Genomic DNA, 16,359 nt, shown 5'->3' on the forward strand with positions numbered 1-16,359 from the left:
ACAAATCTTTTCGACTCCCAGCCTGGCACTCTATCTACTGTGCTATACCTACTTATACCTACACTGAAGCTAAACTGAAGCATAGGTTCTTCTTAAAAAGGTGAATTAAAAAAAAAAAAAAAAAAAAAAAACTAAGTTGCTGTTAACATGCACCAAAGACACCAATTTAACATCATTTGCACATTTCAGGGCTCATAATACTAGTTAAAAAGATTATCATGAAAATAAAATAATGTAGCCCATGGAGCAATGTTGGTTGTGGAAAAGAGATTAAACTGAATGAGGAACTAGATAAGATCCTTTACATAAAATCAACATATACTCTGATACTTAGCAATTTCAATACCAACATGGGAATAGGTAAGAATAATGAGAAATGCAATCTACTAGGGAAAAAACATGATCACAAATGAGAGAAACTAAAGACTTGTAGATGACACAGAAGTCTCACCCTTTATATCAATACTTAATTTAAGAAAAGAAACAGATATGGGACATGGCAAGCACCAAATAACATTAGAAAATGATACTGATTTTTTTTAAAGGACATGACTAGTTATTGATACAAAAATCATTCCTGTTCAGTGGTTTGTGTACAGTCAGACCACCAACCTGTTATAACAATCTTCTTTCTACTAGTCTTTTAAAAATCTAAGGTAGGGGCAACTAGTCAGTCATTTGAACCTGAGTTCAAATCTGGTATCAGACACTTAACACTTCCTAGCTGTGTGATCCTGGGCAAATCACTTAACCTCAAATGCCTCAGCAAAAATAATAATAATAATAATAATTTAATTTAATTTTAAAAATAAAAATCTAAGGAAGTCAATAGGTTTCTATACATCAAGATCTATCTTTTTTAGACATTTCCTCTCATTTTTTTTTTATTAGAATTTTTTGCTGTGTACAGAGAATTTTATTATTCTTAAGAGCATCCCATTTGTCCTGGACTAAGTTCTCTAAAACTTTAGGTTCATAAGTGTATACCTATTCTTTCAAAAAAATAAAAATAAACAAGCAAACAATTGTATTTAACATATACTTTAACAATTGTATTTAATATATACTTTTAACAATAAGTGAAAATGGACAGTGAGAATCTCACTGGCATTTCAAAAGTTTAAAATCAAGTTCATCATCTTTCCCAAAAACCTGCTCATCAATCCAAAACATTATTTCTCTTCTTGTAACTATTCTCATTTCTTAAATGTTCAAAATCTTGTTATGATTTGATATTTTGATTATTTTTATTTTTCTTTATTCTTCAAATATAGTCTATTCTACCTTCTCAAAAATCTCTAGTATTTTCTCTTTCTTTCCCATCTTTTTTACCACCATTCCTAGAAGCATGGCACAGGGTTTCATTCTTATCTATAATACTCTTCTCTACCTTCTCTATAACTCCAGTTAAACTGGAGAGTAGATATGCTATTCCCATGTGCATCCTATATTTTCCCACTTCACTGCTTACTTTTATTGTCTCTTCGCCCTGAAATGATCAAGTCCTCTTCCCTCTCACTTAATGAATTTCTACTTGTCCTTTTAAGACCAAGTCAAATGTCACTTTGAACAAGCTCAACTATTACATTCAACAATGACTTCTCTTCCCTACTCCTTGGGATGCATGTAATATTAAATCATTTTATTTTTAATAAAATTACTTAAACTAATACAGATATACCTTCACTAAGATTACAAATTCCAACACAAGTAAAATCAGAAGCTTTAAGCTACTTAGGAAAGATATCTAAAGAAATGCTTATGATGTATGCAAATTATCCCCAGGTTTTAAATGCAGATTTAGTGCTAAGTTTTTAATCACTTCAAATTTAACCAATTTGCTTTGATAATGCCAAAAAACAAACTATATTTAATTTTTCATACCTCAAAGAATGGAGGCTGGAAATAAGTCAAAATAGAGTTAACAAGGAAGAAACTAACTTTTTAGGGGCAATTTTTCCACTTTCCTACTTTTTCATATTTCCATTTGTCAATTCAACTGTTTCATCTTTACTTTATATAAATTATGTCAGCAGGCTCCTTAATCTCTCTTGTAAATCCTGTCATATTTTCACTTTACCAATGTAGAATCACCACCTACTGGAAAAACAGAGTAACTAGAATATGTAAAGTGGTTTGTTTAAAAAAAAAAAAAAAAAAAAAACTCATTCTATTCAATTACTTCTCAAGAAAAAGAAGAAACTGGCCATGGCTTATGCATACTGCTTTTCTTTCATTCCCCTCTTATTCAAGAAGGCAAATACCTAGGGTAACATTAAAAATTTTCTATCAATAAAAAAATAAAATATTTACCTTTGGTAAATCCATAAAGCTTGGCCGAGCAGTAGAAATAAGTCCAAGTGTTTTCAAAGAACAATTTACGAGTTGAGATAAAATATCACAAGCTGCTTCAGCTGATTCCTTGCTGCTGTCCACCTAATGGAAATAATTATTTTAGTAAAGTTCTTTAAATTTGCAAAAGAAGTAAATTTAATTAACATTTTAGAATAATACATATTAGAGACAGCCCTGAAGGCAGGAGGACCTGAGTTCAAATATGACTTCAGACACTTAACCCCAATAGCCTCAGCAAAAAAAAAAAATAAAATAATAATAATAATAATAATAATACATATTAAAGACTATTCTTAGAACCTCCCGTCTACATAATAAAACTTTAGATTTGCAAAAAAGTTTCACTGAAATATATTTCCATGACTCTCTATGGTACATATTTCTTTGGTTCCCAAGGAACTGAAATTAAATCAATTATTTTCTGAGAAAGTGAAGGTGACATACAACATTAGAATCACTAAATTTGTACTCATACAGTCCTTGGATAGATAGGGATCTTCAAATAAGATGATCTGATTTCCTCAGAAAATAGCTGCTACAAGACCATTAATTTTAATTAAATTACACTATTATAGGAAGCAGGGAAAATAATAACACTTCACGCCTAATCCTATTAAGACATCCATATGAACTACTCTATGCTATTTTAAACAGTAACAATTTAAACTATCTTACCTTGAAACTGACATACTGTAGATGATTTGAATGTTTTTTAATAATCTGCTTTATCAGCTCTGGATGTGTAGCTTTCAAATAAGATGTAGCTGGTTGGTTAAGTTCAAACTCAAAGCACCTCCACAAGTCAGGCATATGAAATACCTGATTCCAGTTTCGACAAACTTGTGATGCATGAGCCCGATCAAGAAGGGGTAAGTATTTAAATATATGTAGAATAATGTCCTGAAGGAGATTACCCCAATCACATGCTTGAGAATGCTCACTGGTAGTTCTCCGTTTCTTGGATTGTTCTCTACTGTCCTCCTCTGAAGAAGTTTTGATTACCCCAATGTCTTTCCCACTTCGTTTCATCCTATTAAGGAAAATACATCAAATGTTTCTTTAGTCCTGTGTAATTTTTACACAAAAATCCAAATTTTATATTCTTCTTTCTAAATCATTTCCACTAAAATGAATATAATGGAAGATTATGTACCCAAATACAAATAAAAGTACAATGGCATAAAAAAAAAAATGACCTAACAGAAACCAGATGTAATTCTACAAAAGATCTGGGTACAACTGTTTTTTGAATAGGCAATTTAATACATTTGGAAAAAAGTTTGAATAAATTTTCAAATCAGAGTTAATAGATAATATTTAAAAGTAATGTTTTACCACCTACATAGGTAGTTGAGGGTCATCAATCAGTGTGAAAACAGGCAATTTCTGGAAATATTTTCTAGAATACTTTGAAATGTCATTAGGAGATTCTTCAGCCTCCAAGAATCATCCCAAACCATTCCTTTAAATCTCAGTCTTGAGTTTGATCCTTTAAGGGTTAAGACCCTTGATATCCCAGTAGCCTAAAAAAAACATTTACTAATGAAAAACCAAATCGTTCATTTCCTCCTCAAGCCTGTATTTTCTTCGATCAATATAAAACTAATTAGTACATATTAGTTTAGGTTGACTGCCTATTCTTTTTCTTTATTCTGAACTTGAAACACAAAAAATAAAATTGTGGAGCCTTTTGAAAAACACTTTAGAGGAGGAGAAAAAGGATTGTACATGAAAACTAGAAGAATTTGTTTTTCCTTTTTAATTAAAAATAAATTAAACATAGAAATCTTGAAGCTGGCCTTCTTATTTCCATGTGGTCTTCCTACTGTTCTCTTCAGTGCCTTTTAAAAATATGCTTTAATTATCTCTTTTCTATTTTTTGGCAACCCTATTGTTAACCCCTCCCTCCCATCCCCCACCCAAATTTAGAGGAGAAGAGAGGAAGGCAATCTCAAAACAGAAGAAACAGGAGCAGAGCTAAAATAAAAAGAAACCCTTAGTTAATATATGGATCTGATTACTATTCCTTTTCTTCTCTGCAACTTCAATCCATTACATCTATTTCTAACTTTCTTAGGCCCAAGATAACAGTCCAATCTCTTTTTTATTTGGCAAATCTTCAAATACTTAAAAATGGCTTGTCTCTCCTTCCCCTCCCCCCCCCAAACAGTCTTTTATTGTCCAAGCTCTCATGAGAGATGTAGAGCTGACAGGAATCACAGAGGACAACTAATCCAACCTCCCCCATTTTATGATTCAGGAAACTGAGACCAAGGAGAGACAAATGACTTATTCAAGGTCACACAGGCAGCCAACATCATACCAAAATTTGAACCCAGGTCCTCTGACTATAGAGCCAGACCTCTTTTCCACTATATTCCACTGCCAGGTCTTTCAACCAATCCATATATGGTCTCAAAAGTCTTTGGCTGTCTGATATACTCTCTCTAGGATACTTTTCAAATTATTCAAATCCTTACTAAAAAGTGACACAAAATAAATATGAACTAAATATGCTATCCCAGATGTCATCTGACTATAGCAGAACCCAAGACTCCACTGGCTTTCCAGGCTGTCAAGTCACAACATGAACTCATATTGAGCTTTCAAACCACTAAAACTCTTAGATCAGAAAAACTGATCTTTTTCAGAAAGATCTGCTATTTAATCACATCCTGTACTTGTGAAACTGAATTTTTGAACCTGAGTGTAATATTTTACTTTCTGGGGAGAGGGGAAAGGAGGGTGTAGGAGGAAAGGTAGTAAGGAGAGGATCCAGACACTCCCTATTTCATTGGTGGGGAAAAAAAAAAAAAAAAAAAAAAAAACTACTGGTCAAAAACTTCTAACTTTGCAAATCATTAACTATTTACAATTTACATTCTTAAAGATAATTAAGCAGAGCCTTCTGAAACTATAAGTTGCAACCCTATATGGAGTTACATAATGAATGTGAAATGTTGTGGAAAATGCTGTGAAATTATGATTACCAGTAAACATTTGATTTATATATCTATTTTATGTACCTATACATCTTGAGTTGCATAAAAATTTCTCTAGAGAAAAAGGGTCTCAAGTAGAAAAATTTAAGAAGCCTTGGCCTATCAAGAAATTAGAATACTTGGCTGAAGTCATATAACCAGTATGTTAGAAGCATGCCTTAAAAGTCAGGTTGTCCTGTCTTTGGGGGCAGCTTTATAAACAATACAACCACAATGCTTTTCATTTTTCTTTGTTAAATTCCATCTTATTAGATTCAATCCAATTTTCTGGCCTATCAAGATCTTTCTGGAGAAAATCATCCAATGTGTTAGCTATACCTGCCAACTTTGAGTCACAATGAAATGAGATACTAAAGGAAGACATGGACAGTGAGATGCTAAGACTAAGTAGATAACAATCAGAATACAAGAAGTGAAGATTATTTCATTCTTAGATTTTGTGTTCCGACTTTTATTTTTCCTATATTGTAGTTACTCTATGTATCTAGCTTGATATTTATACTTGAAGCAATTTTCTCTCTCCTATTTCTATTCAAAACACCTTTTGGTAAGATTTCAAGAATGGGAAATAATTTTTTATTCTATTATCTTGTTAGGTAGCCAGGAACTTTTTATCCTCAATTTTAACATGTTCAGAAATCCAAATTCCATTTAGACACTAACCACTTTTTAGTATCTGAAATTTCTAACTAGTACTTCTCAAACCAGTCTCATTCTAAAACTCTTGTGTGCTACTGGCAAGAACTTTTTTTAAATAGCCTGAATTCCTAAGGTCTTCAATTTCTTGTTTAAGACTTCATTAGCAAAGTTTCCCAATTCCTCTTGACAGTCTAGTTTGTATCCATGTGAAATTATAAGAAATAAGTAGCATACATCAAGCTTGAGGAGTCTTAAGAGGTTCTCTGTTACACCCTAGTTACATTCCCAGAAGACATCAGACTTTGGGATAGTTGCTCCACAAATCAGCGCATCAGCATCTCCTATTGAAGAGTCACCAACTGCAGTCTTTCACTGATGATCTCTCACCTGCCGTAATGTGTGGATTCACAACATGATTCCTTGGAGGATAAGCAGATTCTTCTTCCTCCTCAGACCATTCTATTCTGATGCTTCTTCCTCAGAGATTCCTTTTATCTTTCCATGAATAAAAAATGAATAAAGTAGCCCAATGGGTCTTTTCTCCTTTTTTTTTTCCTTAAATAAAAAATTTGAGAACACTACCATCAAGCCCACTTAAAAGATTACTCTCTTCTATAAGTAAAGAGCAGATAGTTCTAAAAAAGTGAGTTATGTCAAGGGGAAAATATTTACATATTTACACTTCCAAAGCAACAAAACCATTTATCAACTGCTCAAGTTTTAAAGGAAGACAGAGGATGGAGAACCCCAAAGCAGCAGGAGAAAAAGAGATCTAAATGGAGAGCAATAAGAGAATCCTTTTAACCAGGGCAATCCCTGGGACACAATGGGATTTTCTTCACAAACCAAACACACAGCAAAACATATATAGAATATAACTCCTACATCATTTGCTCTGATCCATTATATGCAAGTTTTACTTACTTTTTTGTTTGTCGAATTTGATAATTGGCTTATATTTTAACATCTAATATCATTCAAGAATAGTTTCACCAAAGAAACATAGTTTGCTATCATAGAGAAAAAGGAAAGCAAACTGACTAATAGATTCAAAAGAAAGATAATGACCTCTCTGAATGCCATGGGGTCAGTATACCACAAAGTCTGGTAAATTCAAAAAGTACAATACAAGTAACATTTTTTTTAAAATAGTATACTACAAGCATAATTCAAAGGAAAACATAACTCAAATATATGAGAGAACACCTCCAGCACAATCTTTTAATAATGTGAGAGATCCAGCAGTTACACATTACACAAGTTTTCAGACTTTTCCAATATACCAATCAGTTGTGCTGATATATTTTGTCTTAAAAAAAAAAAAAAGTTTTATGATTTGGCTCTCTGGGAATGGAAAGAGATATCATAGATAACCAATATGACAAAAAACAATAGCATGCCAGAATTCTGATTCATTTTCTTCTAGTACATCAGGAGAAAATATCTTCTGACTCTCAAATTGAAGGGAAGGAAAGAAGGAAGAAAAAGGAAGAGTGAGGAATAAGATACCTTGGGCGTACATTGCAGTAGGTACTTATTATTCAATGCTATAACAGTTGAAGATGTTGAGATCTTAACTACACATTAAAATGAATTCAGAAATTATTAAATAGAATCCAAAAAGAAGTCATTAATGAGTTGAAATCAAGTTGAAAGGAGGTGTTGAACGCTTCTGTAATCTTTTTTTTTTTTTTTTAAATGATGTGCTATTCCCAATTTTATCAACTGATTACATAGCTGGCTTGGAAGAAAAGCAGAAAACATAAAAGACAGAGTTGTCATGGAGACAGAAAGATCTAGGCTAAAATGCCACCTCTGATACCTACTGACTGTGTTATCCTGAAAAAGTCACTTAACCTTTAAGTACAGATCTATATTCAGTAAAGGAAGTTCCTCACCAGAGGCCCCATACTGACTATAATTAGGTCCAGTGGATAAAAGGAAGGCTTCTAGGGAGTATTCTCAACAGATTAAGTGTCAGGATGCAAAAAGATATTTAAAGTTTGTATAATGGGCTGAATTTAGTCAGGTGATATTTAATAGTTCTATGTTTGACTGCAATTGTTCTAACTTCCAAGATATTTAAAGTATTGGTTAAATGTATATGAGCCAGCTTTGCCTCAGAAACCCTTGACCTACCAATTTATATCCTTTGACCACATATTCAATGAAAAATGGCTCAAATTGGGTTAAGAAAAAATGGTAAATATTGGTCAGTATTCTGGGGACATACTTATATAATGCTTTTGGTGCTAAGTGTTCTTAAAATTGTCCTCAAGAATAGCCAACAAATTGTAAATAGATTTTATATTTTCTTATATAATTGATTTTTTTAGAGTAGGTAAATAATTTTTGTTGAGAATGCTCTAAAAGGATTTTTTTTTAATCCAAAAGGAAGGCAATGTTACTGGCATATTGTTAATCAAATTTATCCTTTCTGTTCAATTTCTCTAGGAGTAGCAATGGCTGGATTTGATAAGTTTGTAAGATTTGAAGCTGAAATTAATAATTATTAAGTGCTAGACATTGAGGTAATTAATAAAAGGGCAAAAATGGTATAAGTCGTGCCCTAAATAATGAATATACATTCTACTGGTAAAATGTTATAGACAAATAAATACAAAATATGGACCAAAAATGAAACTCAGAGGAAGTGATTTATCCAAGGTCACACAATAAGTAAAAAATGTATTGAAATACTGGCTCCATCCAATTGAATGGACAGTTACTATCTTTGCTGTTCTTTATTGTCATTAAAAATTGAAATATCTATGTAATCTTTTTTTTTATAATAGGCTTCCTTAAAGTTATGATGTTTCATGTTGAAGGTCAAATGAGACAATAAATGGTCTCACAGTTTAAAAAAAAAAAAAAAAAGGAAAAGATGACAAAAAAGAAAAACGGCAAAACACTGGAGGGATTGAAGGTAAATAAGTATTGTGATGAATTGCTAGAGGAGGTATGAATTGTTGTAGCCATTCTGGAAATCAATATGGAGGAATGCTCCAAAATTCGCTAAACTGTGAAAATATCCTTCTAGACTTATATTTCAAAAAAATCAAAGAAAAAGCGGGGGGGGGGGGGGGGGGGGGGAGGGGGGGGGTTGGGGAGGAAGAAAAATTTAGAACACAAAGTCTCATAAAAAAAGAATGTTGAAAACTATATTTACATGACTCCAGGGCTGGTATTCTACCCACTGTGCAATCTAGCTGCCCCAGATGATAGTCTAGACAACCTTGATGTACTCCCATCCTTATCAGACCACTATCAAACATAGTAAGTCCATTTCTGGGCATTGTATTTAATATATTTACAAACTGGCTACGTATTTTAGTAGGCTACACTACTGTATAGTTTCTATGCAGTATCCTGCACTCAAAAATAAGATTCAAAGAATAAGAGAATGCTTACTTACAATAGCTACTGAAAAGTAAGACCTATATGAGGATATCCTCTCTGTGAGACCAACTTCAATGAGCCTTGCAAATTATCTCTAGTTGATGAACCAGACTAAGAAATGAGACATAATATCACATCGAAAAAAGAGTGGGGGTAGGGAAAATTCAAATAATCTATACTGAGAAGTTAACTGAATGGTTTAAGACAAATGACAAATTCTTATAAACAAAGATTGAATTCAAATAAGACTCTTTCAAATGAAAACATAATGTATTATAGAGTGTCATTGTGACCCTTTTTTTTTTTTTAAACTTTAAACACATCTTGAAGGCTTTCTTTAGTTTTAATATAGATTTGGATCAAAAATAAAACACAATTTGCTAGAGTGCTTTAAAACTGCTAAAGATTTTAAGAAATTGATATACTAGAAAAGTTTTTTAAATTCCCATTTATAGTTCTTTTAATAATTTCCTTCAAACATGAAAATTACAATAGAACCAATTAAATCTAAATTTAAATTACTTGCTTTATATCTGGAGTATATGTTAAAAAACACACATTATAGTCAAATTCTAGGAAATTAATTGAATAAAATTCTTCTTGTCCTGAAAATGCCCTTCAATTTGTTTTCTATTCAGTATACAAACTTAAAGGTGCTCTGAGTTTGTTAAAATAATAATAAAAAAATTTTTATAAGAGCACACAAATTATAATTGCAGCATTACAATTATAATTCTGTATTTTTCAAGAACAAATGAGATATATATCACATTATTTGATGCTATTCAGTCATTTCAATTGTGCTGAATTTGGGGTATTCTTGGCAAATATTTGAGTGGTTTGCTACTTCCTTCTCCAGCTCATTTTGGAGATGAAGAAAGAGTTAAGTGACTTGTGCAGAGAGTTACACAGTGGCCTGTGTGTCTTAGTCTTGAGTTTAACATTTCTGAAGCTTGTTTTGAATTCAAGTCTTAACTCCAGTTAACAGGTTAACTCTTAACTCTTAATTAACTTCTTAACTTTAACTTAACTTCTTAACTAACTTAACTCCAACTTCTTAACTGGGCCCTATATCACATATTATCACTAAATATGTGTGTGTGTGTGTGTGTGTGTGTGTGTGTATAGTAATAATATATACTTTTTCTGTAAGTGAAAAAAATCATAATAAGCTGCTTATTAAGGTATAAGATAAACCACTGAATTGTAAATACAATGTCAATACACAATGTAATATTAAGTCCTTTAAACCAGAGGTATCCAATACAATGAGGCCCAAAACAAGTCCCAGAACCAGAATAAAATTGATATCAAGGAGACAGTATTACATTTTAAAACTAAGTTATTAAGTAATTCACAGAGATGCTTATGGCTGTAGTACTCATTCTGTTCTTTTAAAGTTTTTATTAAAGCACTCTCTGGGTAAATAGTATCTTGCTAGGTCCTTTGAGAAGTAAACAATTGAACTATTTCTTACAATCCAGTAAAACGTGCTTTCTAAAATAAATACTAAAATATTCAAATGCATTAAAAATGTTAAATAACGTTTCCGTAAGGAAAAAAGAATGGTTTCCTACAGAAGGTACCATCTGTATGGACTTTAAAAGATGGATAAAAATACAAAAGAGGGAGAGGGCAGAGCATGTGGGGCAGGAAAGGATAGGGTATGTTCAGAGGACAGCAGCAATAGGATATTAGTGATCCAGTTTGTCTCTGTCATGGAGCTAGAGGTGACTAAAGGTTAAAAACATGGCCTCTAAAGCTATAGATTGGGGAATAGGGATATGAATGGAAGAGGTGTTTTTATATATAGTGTCTAGAACACTAGGTAAAAGTCTATATTTTATTCTATAAGTTAGCAGGAAGCTAATTTTAGCTTCTGAGCAAAGGAGTGACAAGACCATATCTATATAAGGAATATTAGTTTGGCAGTGCAACTGTGGCACTTTAACAATTAAAGACAGGAATGAATACCAGTTATAAGATTATGCTACAATACTTGAGATAGGTAGTCAAGAAGTGTAGTAGTGGGAAAGAGAGAAGATAACTAGTTAAGTTTAAGGTGAGGTACAATGAAGAGTCAAAAATAATACCAAAATCTCAAAAAGAAAAATAGTGATTGAGGCTAAAAAGAATTAGTGGTAATTTTTTAAAAATAATGAAATTGACTCACTTAAGTCTTAAGTGTGTCTTAAGTGTGACATAGCAGGGAAAAAAAAAAAGCTAACGTGATATTAGGCTGCATTATAAACATTCTGTACAGAATTCAGGAAGTAACAGTTCCATTATACTCTGCTCTAGCCGCACATCTGTAATACATCTACCTCTGGTTGCCACATTTTAGAAAGGTAAAGCTACAGCATATTTTAAGAACAACCAGAATAAAACTAGGACATAAAACCATGCCATATGAAAGTTGCTAGAAAGAATATTCAGCCTGGAGGAAAAAAACAAAAACAAAAAACTTAGCCAACTAGATAGCTATCTTCAAGTAGCTGGAAAGAAATATAATCCAAAAGGATTAGTCTTGTTTTGCTGTTCTTGGGGGCAGAACTAAGAGCAACGAGTAGAAGTTGATCAGATGTTGGCCTTTTGATCTAGAAGGGACCCAAAAGTCATCTACTCCTACCCACTTATTTTACAAATGGGAAAAATGAAGGACAAAATCATTAAGTGACTTTACAAGGTCATACATATAATAAATGGCTGGGCTAATTTAATTCGCATTCTGTCTCTAAGCAATAGTACTCTTTCTACTGTACCCTGCTATTTTCTATTTGTAGGAAGATAAATATTGGCCTGATATAAAAGTCAAAAAGCATTTTAAGCAGCTACTCTATGCCAGTGAGTGGGACTACAAAGAAAACGGCAAAAACAATGCTCTCAGGATTTAATGGGAAGATAACTTGTAAATTGCCTTGTGTAAAGATTTGATCAGAATAAAAGGGACTATTGATATTTATTGGACTAAGACAAGGTTGTTAACAACCAGTTAAAAGTCCTATATACTGAATTACAATTTTAAAACCAAACAGTAATTTTAGAAGTCAGAGTTAATACCTAGTGCTTTAGAAACAAAAGTTTTCTTTCTTCCAGTCTCTTATTCTATGGGAAAGGCAAGTAGGGAATGTACTGAGAGCCAATCACTTCTTTTTCTTTCTGGTCATCTATATACACAGAACAATTTTCTAGAGTTCTGAAGTACAGTTCATCTTCAAGCACAGGTTGTACAGTAATTTGTTGGAAATGGTATAGAAGTCATTCTTGTTAAGGCATGATTTAGACTGGATTAGAGATTGAGAAAAGGGGAAAAAAAAACTATCTGGATTATGAATGTGTTGAGTGAACAGCATATAATTAAGACTTTATTTTTAAATTTGTTTTTGCCAAGAAAACACAATTTATTATTAATATACCATCTATTTATCTACATTAATTTGGACCATCTTCAAACTTTACAAAGTTATAGATACCTGAAAGTCCCCACTGGTTGCAGTTAACTCAAAGAACTATTTATCTCCCACTTCTGGTCAATTTGAGAAGTATTTTATTCTCATATTTAAATAGAGTAGTACAGAACAGATTTTTTTTACAAAACAACAAAAATCAGGCCTTTACAGGTACACTTGTTAAATGTCAAGTTACCACCTTTTCTTACTACGGAAGTTTTTAGCACATTGCTTTTGTGTATAGCTTTTCTAGGTTCCTAAATGTTGTAAGGAACTAAGAGTCTTTGGATTTGAACTATAATCATTTAGTAAAATGCCAGAAATGCAGTCAAAGTTTAAGTTAAAACAAGTACAAGGCTAAAAGAAAGGTTTTCCTTAAAAAAAACTGGGCTAAGTTGTAACATTTCCCCAAAACTACAGAAAAAAATACCTTGATCATATTCAAAACTAACTAAAGGAAAAGTCCTATGATTTCATTAGAAGGAACTCCCCGATGTAGCAATTCCTTTTATTAACGAAATTTAAAACTTCTCTTTGGAAGTTGCCTAAAGCAGTGGTGTCAAGCTCAGGGCCAGCAAAATTCCAGTCCTTACCAATGGAATGTGATTAAAATGTCATTGGGAGGGTCAATGTTGAAAATTTTTCTTTGTAGATTTTGAAAATAAAGTTTTAAGAAGAAAAAAATGTAATTAGGAAATGGTAAACAAAATAAAAACATAACACAGATAATGTAGGTCTACATTCAAGTCAAAACTGTTTCTATTTGAGTTTGACTCCATTGACTTGGACACTGAAAGGTTAACTTACCATGGTCACAGAGCCATTATGTTTCAGGCAGGTTAACTCGGGTCTTTCTGGTTACAAGATCAGCTTTCTAAAGATTAATATTATGCTCCCTCTCAAGTCGGAGGTGTTCAATTTAAGGCTTATTTGCAGAATGAAGTATGTCTGGGCAAGAGTCCATTTTTCTTATTTATCTTTTGTTTTGACTAATGCTATTCAACTCCTGCCTGACATATATTCCTCTACCCTTAATTTTGGGAATATTAATCTCTCAGTGTCCCAGACAACTCTAAAAACTAAAACTTTGCTGAGAAATTTTACCCAATGGTAAATGTTTAGCCAATTAAGAGGTCTAGATTTCAGTGAAATTACAGGTCTAGTATATTAGTACTGACTAATATTAAAATTAGCGGAGCGTGTACTTCCAAAGTAAGAAGGAAAACAATGTAACTCAGACACATCTGGATGGCAGTTTTAAAGCCAGGAGGGTGCTAAAAAAAAATATCCAGGTAAAGACACCAAAAGGATAACCCACACAAAGAAAATTAGTTGATTGTATTTTAATAAACTTTAATAGATAACAAAGCATCAATTTCACAAAGTAAACAAGAACCAAAGTTAAAAAAAAACTCGGGCCCTCCCAACAGAAGGCATATTAAAATGTTTAATCTTTCATCATATTTCTTACTTTGAAAATGATCCTCACAATTGGTTTTCCAGTTCAGCATAAATGAAACAAAATTAAAGGTGTAAGGATAACCAGGTTATTCATCATTAGCTAATTTCCGCTTCAACAGACGGTCCTCTTCCTCCTAGTCAACCTGCCAAAGCTCGTGCCTTCCCCAGAAACATACGGACTATAATACCGTGTGTGCGTAGGATCGGTGTATAGTAGCATCTTTAATGCTACTCATTCCAAACTCCACATTCGGGAGACCTTCCCCGCCTACGCGCCCCATCGGAAAGCGGCGCCCCACTTCTGAACCCCGGACGGGAGGCGCCCGGTCTGAGCAAAAACAACCAGTGGGACTGGGGCGCGGTCACAGTAACACGCCCCCAGCTCACCTGGCGGACCTGTTTTCAGTGCACTGTGGGGGGAGGGGGAAAAAAGGGGGACCGATCAGAGCGATCCCCCCTTCCGCTTCGGGTTCTCAGCGGGAAGGGTCCGGCTCGCGGGGCGCCCGGACCTCCCCTCCCCCAGCCCTCGGTCTGCCAACCCCCCCCCCCCCTTTCGGGGAGGTCGCGGGATGGGGGTGGGGAGGAGGGCGAGGGGCGGCCGGGACGCAGAGGCTCCGTTACCTGGTGCTGGTGGCGGCTTCCCTCACACGCCACCCCCGGCTCCGGAGGCGGCGGCGGCGGCGGTTGCTCCCGCTGCTCTCACGTCAGGCCCGCCGGGGCCCCCTCTCCGCACACCGGCCGCCGCGGCCCCTCGCGCTCCGCCCGCATTCGAGCCCGAGACTGGCGCGGCTGCCCAGGCTGCACCGCCTCTCCGGCCCCCGGGGCCCTCCCCGAAGCCCCTCCGCACCCCACTCTCCGATGCTCCGAAGGAAGCTCTGAGCTTTGATCACATCCACTCCGAATCCCTCAGCCCCAGCTCCAAAAAGTCCCTGTCGGAATGCCGCGGCCACAGCCGAGCTTCCCTGCCCTCTCGGTGCCTCTCGGCCGCCCTAACACTCAGTCCAAAATGGCGCTCGCTGCTGCGGCCGCGCGCCTCGACTCTCCCGCCCCCACTCCCCAGAACTGGCCGGCGAGCAGGCGCGCTCTCGCCAAGGGCGGCCGAGGAGCCCGGATCCGAAGCAGGCAGTCAGAAGAAAACTAGAGGCCACGCCCCCAGGCCTGGAGCATGCGCCGTGATGCGCCGCGGTCTCCTCCGAGCTCCCTCCCTAAGATTTCAGAAAACTCCAGATTTTTGGAAGATGTACTTGTTTACTAGGTTTTTAGCTTGCAACGGGAAGGGGTGGAGCGTGCAAGAATCCCGCAGTTTTCTTACCAGGAAAGTGTAGGCCCAAAGTGTAGAAAACGGAGGTTCAGGGATTTAGTGATTTGTCAGCATGGTTGTGTTTGACTTAGACCTTGAGGTTATATTAAACTGAGTCCCCACGGTAACAGTGGTACTCGAGCGTCTCCGCTGAAACTGGGATACTTTGCCAGTTTTGTTTTCCTTGAGTTTTCCTAAGTCATCTTTCCGATGAAGTGAATAAGACCCCTGCAAAAGGTCACCTTCCTGCTAGCAATCCAGTCCACAATTTACTACACACGATCTGGATGCCAAGCTACAAATGTTAACTCTAAGCTTATTTTGTACAATTAGCATTCCTTGTTTTGAGACCTTCGCTATAAGCGGTCCTCCTTTTGTCTTTATTAATTTCCAGTTCATTAGGAACTTTGCTATCCTTATGACTGGCAAAATATGACTTTATATACTATAAAAAACTATTCCCCTTGAATAAAGGATGGATTTCAGTCTGTGAATTCATTACAGATGACTCTGCAATCCTGACTTCATGAATCTCATCACCTCCTGTGATGCAGACCATTATCTTTCCTTTCTTTATCAGATAATCTGGTGTTTGAAATCCAAAACCTTGGAAATGAATTTTTTAAAAAATGTTGTAACCCCCAGTGCTCAGCATAGTGGCTGGTACATATTCTTTGTGACTTAATTTGGTGTTCTCTTGGCAAAGATATTGGAGTAATTTGACATTTTCTTCTCTGGCTCATTTTACAGATAA

At 35.1% G+C, this 16,359-nt stretch overlaps 2 protein-coding genes across 3 annotated transcripts in view; one reads left to right on the forward strand and one right to left on the reverse strand.

Annotated features, from left to right (window-relative positions):
* Positions 1-6,377, forward strand: part of CLN5 (CLN5 intracellular trafficking protein) — a 33,455-nt gene extending 27,078 nt beyond the window's left edge. The window contains exon 5 of the mRNA XM_051983948.1: positions 6,274-6,377. Within this exon, the coding sequence (XP_051839908.1) occupies positions 6,274-6,344 (71 nt within the window). The 3' untranslated portion in view covers positions 6,345-6,377. The remainder of the gene's footprint in view (positions 1-6,273) is intronic.
* Positions 1-15,024, reverse strand: part of FBXL3 (F-box and leucine rich repeat protein 3) — a 29,743-nt gene extending 14,719 nt beyond the window's left edge. The window contains exons 1-3 of one of the 2 annotated variants that reach the window (XM_051983946.1): positions 14,927-15,024; positions 3,031-3,385; positions 2,314-2,436 (exon numbers count right to left, since the gene is read on the reverse strand). In XM_051983946.1, coding sequence (XP_051839906.1) covers positions 2,314-2,436; positions 3,031-3,384 — 477 coding nt within the window. In that variant the 5' untranslated portion in view covers position 3,385; positions 14,927-15,024. Of the gene's footprint in view, positions 1-2,313; positions 2,437-3,030; positions 3,386-6,383; positions 6,518-14,926 lie in introns of those variants that run through there. The other variant, XM_051983945.1, reaches the window with a different exon arrangement.
* Positions 15,025-16,359: the final 1,335 nt, after the last annotated feature.

Source organism: Antechinus flavipes, chromosome 3, assembly GCF_016432865.1.
Source record: "Antechinus flavipes isolate AdamAnt ecotype Samford, QLD, Australia chromosome 3, AdamAnt_v2, whole genome shotgun sequence".
Lineage (NCBI taxonomy): Eukaryota > Metazoa > Chordata > Mammalia > Dasyuromorphia > Dasyuridae > Antechinus > Antechinus flavipes.